Here is a 16,345-nt window from a genome sequence, read left to right as displayed (position 1 = left end):
CAGACTGGCGTTAGCCTAGCGATCATGCTGTGCTGGTTTCACATCAAATCAGTGCCCTTGTACGTTTCCAGAGGAGCCTTTGGCAGTCGCTCCTCTCCCTGAATTCTCTGCTACTTGGAAACCCGAAGCCTGGGGCCCAAAAGAGTGATATGGTTCCCTCTCCTCGCCTCCCCTCTCCTCTCCTCTCCGCTCATGGTTTGTCCCAGATGCTGCAATGAAATGCCCTGTGCTTGGTGACTGACAAACAGCAGGATTTATTGCTCGCAATTCGGAAGGCCAGGAAGTGTAAGACCAAGGCAAATTCAGTGCCTGGTGGGGATCCTTTTTGGCATCTTCTTGCTGTGTCCTGACACGGGGGAAGGGGTTTGTTAACTCTCTGGGACCCATTGAGGTGGGCTCTGCCCTCATGGCCCAATCACCTCCGAAGCCCTCGACCACCTAGTACCATCACCTTGAGAGTTAGGATGTCAAGTCTTGAATTTTGAGGGGACAACAAACCTGCACCCCACAGCACACTGGGCTCACACCCTAACGAAAAGGATTCCAGAACGTGGCAACTGCATTACGGCCTACGTGGCTGGATGTGGCCATGCAAAACCAAGGATGCTACTGCAGCTGCAGGCAAAGAGTGCTCTTGGAGCAGCAATGACTGTGCTCATCAACACCCAGGCACAGAGACAAAACAGGGACGCACAACACTGTCGGCTTTCAAAACGTCTCCTTCACTGATCCGAGTTTGATATACTAGCGGTACCTTATTACCCAGAAAGAAAATGGAAGGGGCTGGGGGAAGGAGAACCACGCACATTGTCGCTGGGTGACCCCTAAATAGAAAACCTGTTATAGAAGGAATCTCTGCAGAGGACTTGTGCTGGCCCTGACTCTCCTTCAGCACGACTGGCAGATAAGAGCAGGATTTCCTTTGACAAGACCTCCGTGAAGACCCCACGAAGCACAGCCAATACCAAAGACGTGATTTCTTCCAGTTCAATTCAAATCCACTTGCCTCTACAGAATAAGTCTAAATCCCCAAATGCAGAATATAAATTAGGACTTGCTCATTTTGAACATTTGCTGGCTGGCTCAAGCCCAAATTAGACATTCTAAATATACTCTGGGACTAAGCTGGATTATGAAGCCCTGATACGTGATTACATCAAGTCATTTTCCAAAAGCAAGACCAAACAAAAGAGGGTTGGCTTCAGACAGGCCGTAGAAAGCTACGACGCAGGGGTGGAGCGCTGGTTTTTGACATAGATGACTGATGTAAGATACTGAATATTGAAATCTGCCTTTCATTGTCGTACTTGCTCAGATCTGGGGGTAGGGGCTGAGGGAGGTTCTGACCAGCTCTAAGGCACCACTGAAACTCCTATTTTCTGGCAGGGTGGTGGTAGGTGGTGATATAGGGAGGCAGGTTCTCTCCAGGCCTTGGCTGGCATAGCCTTAGTCCCCATCATGGTCTCTGATTGCTCTATGACCGAACTTAGAGTGAGTAAAAACTGTGCTGAGAGCTTCTCTCCTTTCCTCACTGCGTTATTTCCCCCCTCCCAGGATGGGTCTTTTTCCTGGACCCTACAGGTGCTGATTTTCCTGGAAAACTGCTTACTAAAATACGGCATTCTGAGTTTTCCACCTTTGTTGTGTGCCCCTGGGAATCAGACTCAGCACAGCTGGGGAGGAGCCCCTGCTTCTGTGTGTTTAGAAACAACCAGTTGACACTGATGCCTGTGCTGTGCATAGCCTTAGTCCTTTTCTTACTCGACTGTCAGTCCCCTAATGGGACTTTCTCTTCCACCCTCTTTCTACTTCACTGGTTGCTCCATGTTAGTCTCCTTTGCTGGTTCCTCCTGGAACTGACCTCTGAGCTTGGGAGTGGCCCAGGGTCCAGTCCTCCGACACGTGCTTGTGTCCATATACATTTATTCCCTAGGCACTGTCATCTAGACCTGTGGCTCTGAACCATTCTCCAGGGGTGCACTGGCAAATGTTCAGCTATCAACTCTCTTCAGGGGAAAAAGCCATGACTTTTTTGTACATTTGTCAATTGCCATCGTGGAAATTCTCCCTCTATCACCCATTTCAAGCCACCCACGCACCATCACTGAATGCAGAGATGGGCAGAGAAGCACAGAATCCCATACAAGCCAGCTCCGCACACCCCTGCAAACACCCATCTTCTTTTCCAGTTCAGAACTTGCACCTAAAGACAAAATTTAAGAGTTTCACGTCCTACTAATCATCACCTTTGCATTTTTACTCATTATGTCAAGTTTAATGCATCTGAAATAGAACTCGTAATGGCCCATGCAATCATCAACGGAATCTTCCTGCACTGGCTGCCAAGTTATCAGTGTTAATGCTTTTTTTAAAAAAATTATTTATTTGAGAGGTAGAGTTACAGAAAGAGAGAGGGAGAGACAGAGAGAAAGGTCTTCCATCCACTGGTTCACTCCCCAAATGGCTGCAAAGGCCGGAGCTGGGTTGATCCAAAGCCAGGAGCCAGAAAGATTCTTCCAGATCTCCCTCCTGGAAGCAGAGACCTAAGCACTTGGGCCTCTTCCACTGCTCTCCCAGGCCATAGTACAGAGCTGGATTGGAAGAGGAGCAGCCGGGATTTGAACCTACACCCATACGGGATGCCTGCACCACAGGCAGAGGCTTAGCCTACTACGCCACAGCGCCGGACCCCAACACCATTTGTGATTCCTATCTTCTCTCACTCTGCATCCAATCCATCAGCAAATCCTGTTGGCTGTTCCTTCTAGATAAATCCACAATCCATTCCCTTCCTCCATTCTCACCACGTCCAAGGTGTCATGGGGCCTAAACCACCCTCATTCCTCACCAAGACACTTCCACTCATGAGCTAATGAGTCATCCTGCTTTCTCCCTTATTTGCTCTTTAAGACAGTAGCTATGGGCATCAGCTAATGTCATTCCTCAGCCTCAAACCCACTGATTCTTGTCTGTCCGTATCAGAACACAACCCTTAAAGGCCCTTACATGACCCCTGTTGTAGTGGAATGAGAAGGCCATGTGAAGGTGGCCACTGGCAAGCGAGTGTCAGTTAGTCAGGAATGGCTTTGAAACCCACCTGGCTTTGGAAACTACCTGGCAACAGGCTGTGATTGGATGGATTTGAAACTGCCTGGCGACAGGCTGTGATTGGATGGCTCTGGAAACTGCCTGGCAACAGGCTGTGATTGGATGGATTTGAAACTGCCTGGCGACAGGCTGTGATTGGATGGCTCTGGAAACTGCCTGGCAACAGGCTGTGATTGGTTGGGGTATAGACCTCCCCTTGACCAGATTGGCTGGTCTTGGCTATATAAGCTGTTGTACCAACTGTAATAAACGAGTCTGCCGGCTGCTCGCCTCAAGCCTGCTTTCACCCGACTCCCAGGGTCTGTGTGTTGACTCCACGCCTCTTGCCCCCACCACGCTGCTCTTCTCAGAAACGAACCCACTGCAACATTGTGGAGAAATCAACTGCAACACCCTGTCACCTGAGCTTCTCAAACTTCCCCATCCTTCTCCAGGCCTCTTCCTCCATGCTTCACACTGCACCAGCATCTGCCTGCTGTCCCCCACATGAGGACATCAAGTCCACTCCTGCACTGCATTGTACCTTTGTACTGGCGGTCACCTCTGCCTGCCCTGTTCCATCCCCGCATGGCTGCCTGGCTCACTCCCTTCATGTTTCTCCTCCAATGTCATCTTTTTTTTTTTTTTTTAAGATTTTATTTATTTACTTGAGAGTGAAAGGGAGAGTCAGAGAGAAAGGCCTTCCTTCCACTGGTTCACCCCTCAAATGGCCACTACAGCTGGAGCTGCACTGATCTGAAGCCAGGAGCCAGGTGCTTCTTCCTGGTCTCCCATGTGGGTACAGGGGCCCAAGGACTTGGGCTATCTTCTACTGCTTTCCCAGGCCACAGCTGAGAGCTAGATTGGAAGAGAAGCAGCCAGGACTAGAACCGGTGCCCATATGGGATGGCGGCACCGCAGACGGAGGATTAAGCTACTATGCCACGGCTCTGCTCCCCCCCCTTCCCAATGTCATCTTAACAGAGAGCCACCTCATATAAAAGCACAGCACACTCCACCCCTCATGCTCTACTTTGTTTTTTTTTTAGAGACCTCATCACCACTTAATCCATGATCTAGTCATGGAAGTAGACTCTTTGCTGTATGGCTTGTGCCTTAAAAACTGTTGGGCATGTAGTAGGTTCTAAATTAAAAGTCTGTGGAGGCCGGCGCCGTGGATCAATAGGCTAATCCTCTGCCTAGTGGCGCCAGCACACTGGGTTCTAGTCCCGGTCACGGTGCCGGATTCTGTCCCGGTTGCCCTTCTTCCAGGCCAGCTCTCTGCTATGGCTAGGGAGTGCAGTGGAGGATGGCCCAAGTGCTTGGGCCCTGCACCCCATGGGAGACCAGGAAAAGCACCTGGCTCCTGCCTTCGGATCAGCGTGGTGCGCCGGCTGCAGCGCGCCGGCCGCGGTGGCCATTGGAGGGTGAACCAATGGCAAAGGAAGACCTTCCTCTCTGTCTCTCTCACTGTCCACTCTGCCTGTCAAAAAAAAAAGTCTGTGGAGTTAGGAGCTGGTGTTGTGGCTTAGTGAGCAAAGCCTCCACTTGTGGTGCTGACACCCCATTTGGCATTGGTTCAAGTCCTGGCTGCTCTCTCTTTCTGTCTCTCCTTCTCTCTTTTAACTCTCTCTCTCAAATAAATAAAATCTTGAAAAAAACTTCTGTGGAGTTAATAAATAAGGCTTTGGGTCAGAGGCATTACAATCTCAGGGATATTTGTGTTCTGACATTGATTTTTTTTTTTTTTGGTTGGACAAGGACATATTTCCAGCAATGATCAATATCCTTCAAGTCTTATTGGCTTTCCACATTAATATTCCAATAGAAAGGTTTCAGGGGCCACTTGGGTGGACTCTATCCACGGGGAATTATGACCCCTGCATTTTTGAGAAAAGTCAAGCAAGCGATATAGGAAAAAGATCAGAGCATATTACAGACTGCCTTCAGCTCTCCACACACAGGTTCTGATGGGGAAGGAGAAGCAGTGCCTGCACACTCAAAGGTGTTACACACGCAGCAGGATTTTAAGAAGTTTTATACCATCAAGTTCACTACTAAGAAGACCTAGTAAAGTCACTTTGCTAGGAACCACAATGAGAACAATATCCATCTGCATTAGAAAGGCAGAATGGGGCCGACACTGTGGCACGGTGGGTAAAGCCAATGCTTGCAGTACCAGCAACCCACATGGGCACGGGTTCGAGTTCTGGCTGCTCCACTTCCCATCCAGCTCCCTGCTAATGTGCTTGGGGAAGCAGCAGAGGATGGTCCAAGTCCTTGGGTCCCTGCATCCATGTGGGAGACCCGGAAGAAGCTCCTGGCTCTTGGCTTTGGATCGAACCAGCTCTGGCTGTTGCAGCCATTTGAGGAGTGGACGAGAGGATAGAAGACCTCACTCTCTGCCTCTGTCTGTGCCTCCGCCTCTCTGTAACTCTGCCAATTCTGTGTCAGCAAACATTTGACTTTATGGCCATGAAGGCACTCTTCTTACTCATCTATTTAACATTAATTCAAAGAACATTTATTTATCCTATCTAGATGCCAGATGCTGTTTAAGACCCTGGGGCTTAGTAGAAACACTGACCACATCCTTTGAAGAAGTTACCTATTGAGTGACCAGTAAGTGAAGACACAAAAAGAATAAAAAAAAAAAAAACAAAAAAACAAAAACCCACAGATGTGGTTTATCCACTCCCAGATTACAGAATGGAGGACTATAATCTGTATTGTTTTATATACATAGTATTGTTCTCTAAGGTTCACTGATGAATCGACACAAGTAAGAAAGGGCTGTTTTCAACTGTGTGCTGAAAGGAACTCTTAGATCACAGAGGTGGATATTATTCACTATGACAGAGCAATTTGTGAGACATCTGCTTTCAAAACTCTTAAAGAAAGTGTTCTGAGAACACATGATTGATTTTGCAAACAATATGGCAGACTGAAATATACCCATGCTGTCTACACTACAGAGAAAAGAAGTATGGAGAAGTAGCTAGATTGGGTGGTGTTGAACTTAAACTATCTGGAAGTAGCTAGCATGATACTAATGACTCTGTAACCATCCAGGGAGTGGCCTCAATCTGCTGTGCATTGCATACAATGTCCCAGGATCCAACTTTCAAGGAGCTTAAATGGTTATTTTTTTCCCTCCCATGAAAAACAACCCTCTTACAGGCTGGTATTTGTGGCATAGTGGGTTAACCTGCAGCCTGCACACTCTGGCAAAAAAAAAAAAAAAAAAAAGAGGACCTAAATGAAAGATCTCTGTGAATGAGATCCCAGTAGACAGAACGGGGCCATCAAAGAAGGAGGTACCTTTCTCTAAAGGGAGGAGAGAACTTCCATTTTGACTATGACCCTATCGGAATAAGACCAAAGTCGGCGAACTCAAAAGGCTTCCTTCCATAGCCTTGGCAACTCATGACAAGAGCCTAGGAAGATGACTGATGCCATAAACAAGAGTGTCAAATTGTTAAGTCAACAACAGGAGTCATTGTGTACTTACTCCTCATGTGGGATCTCTCCTTAATTTGTTGTCCAATGTGCAGTAATGCTATAACTAGTACTGAAACAGCATTTTACACTTTATGTTTTGTGTGGGTGCAAACTGATGAAATCTTTACTTAATATATACTAAATCGATCTTCTGTATATAAAGATAATTGAAAATGAATCTTGATGTCAATGGAATGGGAGAGGGAGTGGTGCGAGTGGGAGGGAAGTTATGGGGGGGAAGCCATTGTAATCCATACTGTACTTTGGATATTTATATTTACTAAATAAAAGTTAAAAAAATGGCCGGTGCCGTGGCTCAACAGGCTAATCCTCCGCCTAGCGGCGCCAGCACACCAGGTTCTAGTCCCGGTCGGGGCACCGATCCTGTCCCGGTTGCCCCTCTTCCAGGCCAGCTCTCTTCCAGGCCTGCTCTCTTCCAGGCCAGGGAGTGCAGTGGAGGATGGCCCAAGTGCTTGGGTCCCGCACCCCATGGGTACCCCAGGTACTTATCCTGGCTCCTGGCTTCGGATCAGCGAGATGCGCTGGCCGCGGTGGCCATTGGAGGGTGAACCAACGGCAAAGGAAGACCTTTCTCTCTGTCTCTCTCTCTCTGTGTCTCTCCCTCTCTCACTATCCACTCTGCCTGTCAAAAAAAAAAAAAGTTAAAAATAAAAAAGGTTAAAAAAAAAACCTTCAGCCTGCGATACAGGTATTGCATAACACAGCACATTAGATAAATAAATAAAATGTATAAGTTAAATAAAATAAATCTTAAACAGATTTACTGATTTATTTGCCAGGCAGAAAGAGAGAGAGACAGAGAGAGATCTTCCATCTGTTGGTTTACTCCCCTAGTGGCCTCACTGGCCAGACCTGGGGTACACTGAAGCTAGGAGCCTGGGACTCCTTCCCAATCTCCCACGTAGCTGACAAGGGCCCAAGTACTTAGGTCATCAGCTCCTATGTTTTCTAAAGACATTAGCAGGCAGCTGCACTGGAAGTGGAGTAGCCAGGACTCAGAGCAGCACCCACACGAGATGCTGGCACCACAGGCAGCAGTTTAACCTGCTATGCCAAGCACTGGCCCCATTAATAAGTAAATCTTAAAAAAAAAATGACCCTGCTGATCAAAAAATCCAGCCAAGTCAACCCCTTTCTTTTTTCTTTCAATGTGAAGACACCAGAAAGTACAGGAATCAGCTGATTTTCTTCATTTAGCACCTTGTTCAGAAGACCTGTCTTGGAAAGCATATGAGTATTACCTTGCGGCTGTTGTTGGCAACATTGGTGGTACACCAATCACCTAGGGATTTAAATGCTGACCGCTGGATCCCAAGCCTGCAGATTCTGATAGACACTGCTCTGGGGGTGTCTTCTCAGGCATTTCGGATGTGAATCCAAGGGTTAAAGGCACCACTTCATGACAAGTCCAGAAATTTGTATAAATTTTTATTTTATTTTTAACTTCAGAGAGAGAGAGAGAGATCATTACTATCTTTTGCCTTACTCTCAAAATGACTGCAATGGTTGTAGTTAGGTTGAGGGCTGAAACCAGGAGCCAGGAACTTTATCCAGGTTTCCCACATGGGTAGCACAAGCCCAGTTACTTGAGCCATTTCCTACTGTCTCTCAGGGTCTGCATTAGCAGGGAGCTGGAGTCAGGAGCTGGATCTGGGAATCAAACCAGGCACTCTGATTCAGGCATCGTAACTGCTGGGTTACACACCTATCCCGTGTCATGGCATTTAACTTAAGACATAGTGGGGTGTCCCAAGGAGTCAGGACTTGGGGATGAGTAGTCCAAAGTGGGGAACCATGACCTAGGTTCATGCTTAGCCTGAGAGCTGCCATTTTGCACATGACATTGAAGTTCCTGGGAGTCCCTGACCATTTGGATGGAGCTATTCAATCCTACTTCCCACACCAGCTTGAAGAATGAAAATCCTGGAAGGGTACCAGCAGGGACAGCCTGTCATCTCCAACATTGAGCCAATATACAATCTCATTGTGACCGAGATGCGAAATCATTGGTTTAATGTGATGCAACCTGCTGTGAGAATCAAAATTAATATTGGTTCACTTTGTTTGGTTTGTTTAACATTGCATGGGACTAATGAACCTGGGGAAAATGGCTTTCAAGACGTTCTGTGAACCAGAGAATTAGACTCCAATGTTCTCCAGAGAGGTGGATATTTATAGAAAGAACAAAACCTTACACGGGATGAACAAGCTAGATAATAATATGTGATCTGTCTGAACAGCTCTTGGCTGTCTGCGTTCAGTGGTAATAAATATCCACTCAAAGCCGTCTGCTGGATGTGTTTCTGGAAGTGCCTCACACTTCCCTGCATGGGCACATTCAGAACGTAAGCACCGCACAACTTGACTACAGGGACCCTGTTGTATTCTGAATCCTTAAGTTATGCAGCTTAGCAGCTGTGATAATGTAATGGTTTGCAAAATAATAGACGGGCAATTCGTCAACCTGGAATAACACATCCAATAATGAATGATGGGGGTGCAAAGAGGTTTAATTTATGCTGTGTTAAAAATACCGCGCCAGAAATATCACACCATTTAAGTCTTTCCAAGACAAAAAAAAAATCTTTTCACCTAAAAATATTCGAATAATCGTAGTAGTAAAAGAGAATGCTTTCGTGTTCTGCTTCCCGACCCTGCTCCAATAAAACCGTCAAATTTACGTTGCTTTGTGAAGAGAAGTATAATTTGAGTCTGGTTGGTTATTCACACTTAAAGTGGCATGGTCTTAGAATTCAGAATAAATAAGAGGAGAGCATTCATTTTGTAGTTACATTAACATGTAAGAGGGAACATATTTTCCAGCAGCAGTGATGGAGTTTGTGGTAAGTTAGCTTGGGTACTGAATCTGTTCCTGTTTATGTCTCAACGCTGAACCTCTTCCCAATTGTCTCACTGAGGAAGTTTATGATAAAATTTCCAGAATGCATTTCATCCTCTCATCCAGCAAATATTTATTGCACTCCTGTTATGAACCAGGACAAGTTCCCTGTCCCTAAGGAACGTATCATATGGAGGGTTACGTGATGGAAACACAAGGATTCAGATGGTGGCTTAGATGCGGGGTGATTTGTGCTAATGGTAGGGGAATACAGAGTGCTATGGGAGCTAGTGAGAGCATCACCTATTCAGACTTGGGAGGGGAGGGGCTGCCTTCCCATGGAACATTACCTTTAGGCTGAAGGATGTGAGTGGGAAGTTCAGGGAGGGAAGAGGCAGTGTGTGTGTTTGGCAGGCCACAGTACATGCAAAGGCCCTGAGGAAAGAGAAGGCACTGTGGTTTGGAGGAACTACAGATACACTCACGTGGAGGTGGAGTATGGCATATTGAGGACAGAGCAGGAGATGGCATATCAAGGACAGAGTAGGGAAGAGATGCAGCTGGAGGTGTTAGCACAGTCCTGAGTAAGAAGGGCCCTGGGATCACGTTTGGGCATTTGTACCTATCCTCGGGCAGGGAACCATCTAAGGGTTTTAAGCAAACAAGCAACAAGATCATTCCTACGGTGACTGGAGCATGGAGCACAGACTGCAGGGCTACCACACTGGCAGACAACACACAGGCGAAAGAAGACGGTGGCCTGAACCCCAGAGTATGGAGGAGCAGCAGACTGGGAGGGACACTGCAGAGCTGGAAGTGAGGGTGCAGGGGGATGCCTGCATGAAGGAAACCATGGGGAGGGAGCGACCTGAAGATGCCAGGGCACTGCTTTGGCAGCTGAGTTCTTTGGTGGGGTTGGGGGAGGAGCATGGTTGCAGGTGGAGATGACAAATTCCTTACAGAACATAACTAGCTTTGCGGTGTGGAGACAGTCAAGAGAACAGAGATGTGCACTTCTCCCTAAGGGCTGTGCATCCAGGTGTTGGAGGGGGTAAGTCGATGGAGAGACAAGTATCCTTGATTAAGGCAGGAAGCTGTGCACCCACTCAGAAGAAGACCCTACAGCTGAGTGACAACAGATACGGCCCCCTAGTAAGTGCCTGCCCTACCCAAATGGCTCAGAGTCCTTGTGGGATGGCACATCTTGGGATGAGAAAAATGCACCTCTCATTTTCTGGAACCCGAGTTGGAACACAGCATTCAGACTTCGGCCTGGTAGATTTCACCCCAACTCATGAACACAAACCAATACAACAAAAGAAAAGCCCACTTGTTATCTACAAGGGTAACTTCCAACATAAAACCATTTTGTCATACTGTGGAGTTATAGTACTTGAATGAAAGTATTCCCCCACTCCAAGTCAAGCTCCCAAGCAGAAGCGTTCTGAATTTTCTCTTCCTCCAACTCATATACATGCACTGTTTTTACATGTATTAGCATTTTCCCTGAGGTTCATCTTTATTTTACCTCTGGAATCAGATCATTTTAGAAGGAGGGACCACATGAAAGTATCCGGGCTTGAGTAAGTTGAGTTACTTAGCCTTTGTAGGCAATGAACTTGAAACCCTGCGCTTGCCACCTGACTTAGGCAACACTGGGAGTGCGAGGGAAGTCACCACCAGGAGCTACTGCTGGTCCTGGCTTTATCAGGTGAATGTGCTAAAAGCCCTCTCCGGAGGAGAGAGAGGTGCGGCTCAGTGTATAAAGCGCCATCAGTGTGTAAGAGCACAAGCAGCCCACACGGGACGGAAGCGTCAGGAAACGTGATTGGGGTCATCGTCCCCTCATCTCTGGTCAGGCGCAGGTGTGAGGTTAGGTCCTTCCATGTGTTATTCCTACTCTTTACCAAGCAGCCTCGAGGGGTGAGCAGATGAACAGAGTGCAGCTGAGAAGGCCTGAATCACTCTGCCAGGTCCAGACATTTGCAGCGAAGCTGTCTGTTCTTCAGACAGCGAGACTCCAAGCCCCGCCCCTTCCACCGCACCTGGTGCTTCCTGTTGCACCTACATTGTCTTTTTTTTTTTTTTTTTTTTACGGAGTTAGACAGTGAGAGAGAGAGACAGAGAGAAAGGTCTTCCTTCCGTTGGTTCACCCCCAAATGGCTGCTACGGCTGGCGCACCGCACCAATCCAAAGCCAGGAGCCAGGTGCTTCCTGCTGGTCTCCCATGCAGGTGCAGGGCCCAAGCACTTGGGCCACCCTCCACTGCACTCCCGGGCCACAGCAGAGAGCTGGACTGGAAGAAGGGCAACCGGGACAGAAACCGGTGCCCCAACCAGGACTAGAACCTGGGGTGCAGGCGCCGCAGGTGGAGGATTAGCTTAGTGAGCCACGGCGCCAACCCCTACATTGTATTTATACTTATTTTGTAGCTCGGTTCTAGCACATATTATATTGCCATCTAATTGCTTCATTTATGTTAACTCTGTATGCCTAATACTCGCCCAACACACCAAACATGGCATTTTCGTATTTTTTTCCTGTTTTTTTTTTTTTTTCCTACCCTGCCTAGCACAACGATGAGCTCACGGCAATCTGTGCAAAAATATGAACAGTGAGCAGACATTTGGCCTGGTGGTTAACACACCACCTAGGATCAAGCTGCACTTCTGCTCCTGCTTTCCGGCTTTCTGCCAACAGACACCCTGGGAGACAGCAGGTGATGGCTCAAGAGGGTGGGTTTCTGCTACCCACGTGGGAGACCTGCATTAAATTCTGGGCTCCTGGCTTTGACCTGGCCCAGCACGGTTGTTGAAGGCATTTGGGGAGTGAATGAATGGATAGAGGATCTCTCTGTGTGTCTCTCTCTGCCTCTAAATGAATGAATGAATGGATGAATAAAATGTTAAAAATACTCGAAGAGCTAAGCCTGGTCTTCCAGGCTGAGAGAATGCTTCCTTAATCAGGTTCGATAGATGTCTAAAAAGTCAAAGTTCTTTCTTTCAATTCAACTTCTAGGCCGTGGGAAAACAGAAGCAGTTGGTGTACCCTGGACTCCTAAGGGGACATAACCATCAGTGCCCTAGAAATCAGGTTATTATCCATAATACCAGCATTGCAGACTGATATGTCCTTTCGTGCGAAGTCCTGGTGACCAGTTGGTGATAACCTTTTCTTTGGGACCAGGCTGCCACGTCATACCTCCGCTAGACAGCACAGGTCATGAAACACGATCTAACAGCAGGGTCACAAGACACCAGGTCTCTGGATCCAGGTCATTGACTCTATGTCTCTGGGCAGATTAAACCTCTCTGTGCCTTCACCTCCCTGTCCGTAGAAACACAAAGGTAACAGCCCCCATTCTTTGTCTCATTAGTACCTCATGATGCTGAACTGAGGACATGGGTACAAAGTGCACTGATGTAAACGTGTTCTAGAAACATGTGACCTTCCCATTTTTAGAAATTGTGAGACAGAGAAACTCACTCTGTCCCCCCTCAAGCTGCTCACACAGCTGACAAACCTGTTGTTGTGTTTAATTCAGGGATGCCCAAGGAAAGAGGGCCGGTTCTCGGGTCTGCTCTTTTTTTTTTTTTAATTTTTGACAGGCAGAGTGGACAGTGAGAGAGAGAGAGAGAGAGAGACAGAGAGAAAGGTCTTCCTTTGCCGTTGGTTCACCCTCCAATGGCCACCGAGGCCGGCGCACCGCGCTGATCAGAAGCCAGGAGCCAGGTGCTTCTCCTGGTCTCCCATGGGGTGCAGGGCCCAAGCACTTGGGCCATCCTCCACTGCACTCCTGGGCCACAGCAGAGAGCTGGCCTGGAAGAGGGGCAACTGGGACAGAATCCGGCGCCCCGACCGTTACTAGAACCTGGTGTGCCGGCGCCGCAAGGCGGAGGATTAGCCTATTGAGCCGTGGCGCTGGCCCTCTTGGGTCTGCTCTTAAGACAGATGCGGCCTCTCACGTTGCCTGCCATCCTCTCATATAAATATATGACTCTGATTCCCAGAACCACCCCAGACTGACATGGACAGGCCCTCAGACATGCCAATTCGTTTCACCCTCCATTGCAGAGGAAGGCGAGGCGGCACTTTAATAAGGAACCCCAGTGCTCCAGAGATGTGCACCAAGAGGCCCCCGACTTTCAGACTCCTAGGTCCCAAAGCCCATGTAGCACTGGGGTGCGCAAGAGCACAGCAAATGGGCCATTATGTATGAGGGGACTTAAAAAAGATCACGGAAAATGGGCATTATTTTCTCCTAAGGCCATTTTTCACAAACTTTTTGAAGGCCCTATGGAATGAAAGACACACACAATAGCAGACATGAGCTATACCGAACACTATTTTCCCATATTGTCTTTTTTTTTTTCTTAAATTGATAAAGGATGAATAAGAGTGGTAACTGCACACATCTGGACTTAAGTAAACATACATGATTTATTGAACACCCACCTGGAGATTCTAATGGTATAAACAGGAGCTAGCAGGACACTATACATTTTTTTCTGTATCTCTGCAGGATAAGCATCGCCTTAATACTGACCTGTTGAACAACCCTAGGGCTGTCAATTCACATTTCCATGTATTTGTGAATATATATCTTGATAACACAACATACTACATACACTTCGTTACCACACAGACCCGTGAGCTCTCACTAGACCCTACAAGCACATTGATTATGTACTTGATCAATCTGTAAGTTTTACTACAATGGGTAGTCCTTCGAGCCAAACCTTCTGGTATCAAAGACAGCACCAAGCAAACATTCAATACGTATTAGTTGATGACGCTGGTATTTAGCATAAGAAATACGTGTCCAAATAAAGACTTATACACAGCCAGAACAGGAAGTGAAGTTTTTTTTCATTCATTCAAAAGATAGGAAAAAAATGTAACAGAGCAAGTCAGGAAGTCAGCACTGGTGGGATATCTAGACGGCCTCTCATACTTTTAAACTCTTAAACAGGTTTTATTTTCCTTTTTTTTTTTTTGAAACAAGAAAGTCACTGAGTAGTAAGTCTACAGACCAGAAAAAAAAATCACTTGACTTAAACCATGTGCTCCTTTTCAAGATGAGGGCATGTTACTTAATAATCAAGAGCATTTTTTTGGTGATGCTATCTGCTTTATTATTAGGTCTTGGGCTACACCTTAATGAAGATGGCTATGAGGACACTGACGGCTCACAGAGGGGCCTGCCATGAGTCAGAGAGAAGCTGGGGGGGGGGGGTCTCTAAGCCCCTTAGAATCATCCCATCCCGGTGCTGCAGGCGCCGCTCCCACATGTTGAGCCTACCATGCTGATGCCACGCAGCTCTGCAGTAGCGATTCTCATTCCCCCCCCCCCCCCACGTCTGCCACTCCAGGGAAGGGCAAATCCTTACTATTACTGCACGGGCTATGTCCCACCAGGGGCTATCATAAAGTAAGCATGCTTTCGGGACGTTAACGGAGCAATTTTGAGCCAAAATCCATAGTATTAAAAACAAACAATCCCACCCCAGATGACAGCAATATATTTGAAAGGAAACACACAGAGACACACACACACACACACAACCAGAGGGGCTTTTAATCCACCGGCTGCATGATTTAATCTATCAACACTTTGAAGCTCCTGGGTGTCCTTGTCACCTCTTTTTCAGACACTGTCACCCAGCAGAAGAAAACAGCAGCCGCGCTGCACACATGGGGATGTGTCAATAAACAGAGAAGGTAGCGAGTTTTACAGCTGCAACTTCCCAGCAAGCACCCCTATCTTTCGTACCCATTCCAGCGGGCCATCCTCACTCTAACCCCGCTACACACACACCATCGTATTTCTTCTAAGAACGCTCCCCACCCCTCTCCTGCCCAACATCCAGAGCGGACGAAATTTTCTGTCTCAATTTCTCATCATTATCTGTTAAGAAAAATAAATGACAGCTGACATGGGGTCTGACAGCCCCGGCAACTGGAGTTGTTCAGGAAAATGCTGGGAACAGAAGTACTGCTGTGGACAATGCAAACAAACGTCTCCCTTTATCTGCAGCGACTGCTCGGTGAAAGACGAACAGCCCGCCACGTAGCTTACCCTCTCCACGCTGCGCCTTCTCAGGGATCCATAAGGTATTTTCAGTAAAAGTCTCTGGGATCTATTCGGAGCCACTGCAGCCTGAACCACCATGGTGTAGCGTGCTGTGCGTGTGTGTGTGTGTGTGTGTGAGAGAGAGAGAGAGAGAGAGCAAGAGAGAGAAAGAATGTGTGTGTGTACACTGGAAGCAAAGGGAGAGATGGAGGCTTCCTCAAAGCTAAGTTATGGTCTCCTCGAAGTTTCTCAAATATCAAACAACAGAAAGCGTTTTTCTTTTGACCACATGAGTCAAGATGCGGTTTGTGAGGAGGTGGGGGGACGGACAGAAAGCGAGAGTCCAAGTCTTGCAACTTCACTGTGCATGAAGCAGCATCTTTAGCTTCCTTCTGGCTGTCCCTGTGCGCGGGCTCGGCGAGACAGCAACGTCCCCGAAGTGGGCCAGTGACGCTCCTGGGGAGAGTGATCCAGAAATGTCAACTTTGCTTCTCTTGTGGCTGCAGATGCTAACCAGGTCAGTTGTCTAAGCAGAGCCCTATCAGCCGTACTATTCAATCCATCACGTGATTCCCGAGCCCCTGGGCTGTACAGTACGTCACATGCTCACCTTAAAAAGACTGTTTGGACTACCACCATCTGGAGCCGAGATTAATGTGAAATCCTATGTTCTGACTTCACCCTCTCCTGAACACAGCAAAAATATTTGGAGATGAGCGACACACACACACACGCACACACACACATAAGGGACTTAGGGAATCCCCCCTTTCAGTCATAAATTATTTCTATAAATCCGTGTTGTCGACCACGCGTATCTCCTT

The 16,345-nt window shown here is 47.5% G+C and overlaps 1 protein-coding gene across 3 annotated transcripts in view; it reads right to left on the bottom strand.

Annotated features, from left to right (window-relative positions):
• The window catches only part of FRMD4A (FERM domain containing 4A), a 342,837-nt gene extending 327,158 nt beyond the window's left edge, over positions 1 to 15,679 (bottom strand). The window contains exon 1 of one of the 3 annotated variants that reach the window (XM_062210863.1): positions 15,528 to 15,679. In XM_062210863.1, the coding sequence (XP_062066847.1) occupies positions 15,528 to 15,620 (93 nt within the window). In that variant the 5' untranslated portion in view covers positions 15,621 to 15,679. The remainder of the gene's footprint in view (positions 1 to 15,527) is intronic. The other 2 variants (XM_062210861.1, XM_062210860.1) reach the window with 2 other exon arrangements.
• Between the last annotated feature and the right edge of the window lie 666 nt (positions 15,680 to 16,345).

This window comes from Lepus europaeus, chromosome 14 (genome assembly GCF_033115175.1).
Source record: "Lepus europaeus isolate LE1 chromosome 14, mLepTim1.pri, whole genome shotgun sequence".
NCBI lineage: Eukaryota > Metazoa > Chordata > Mammalia > Lagomorpha > Leporidae > Lepus > Lepus europaeus.
This window is presented reverse-complemented; position numbering and strand designations above follow the sequence as displayed.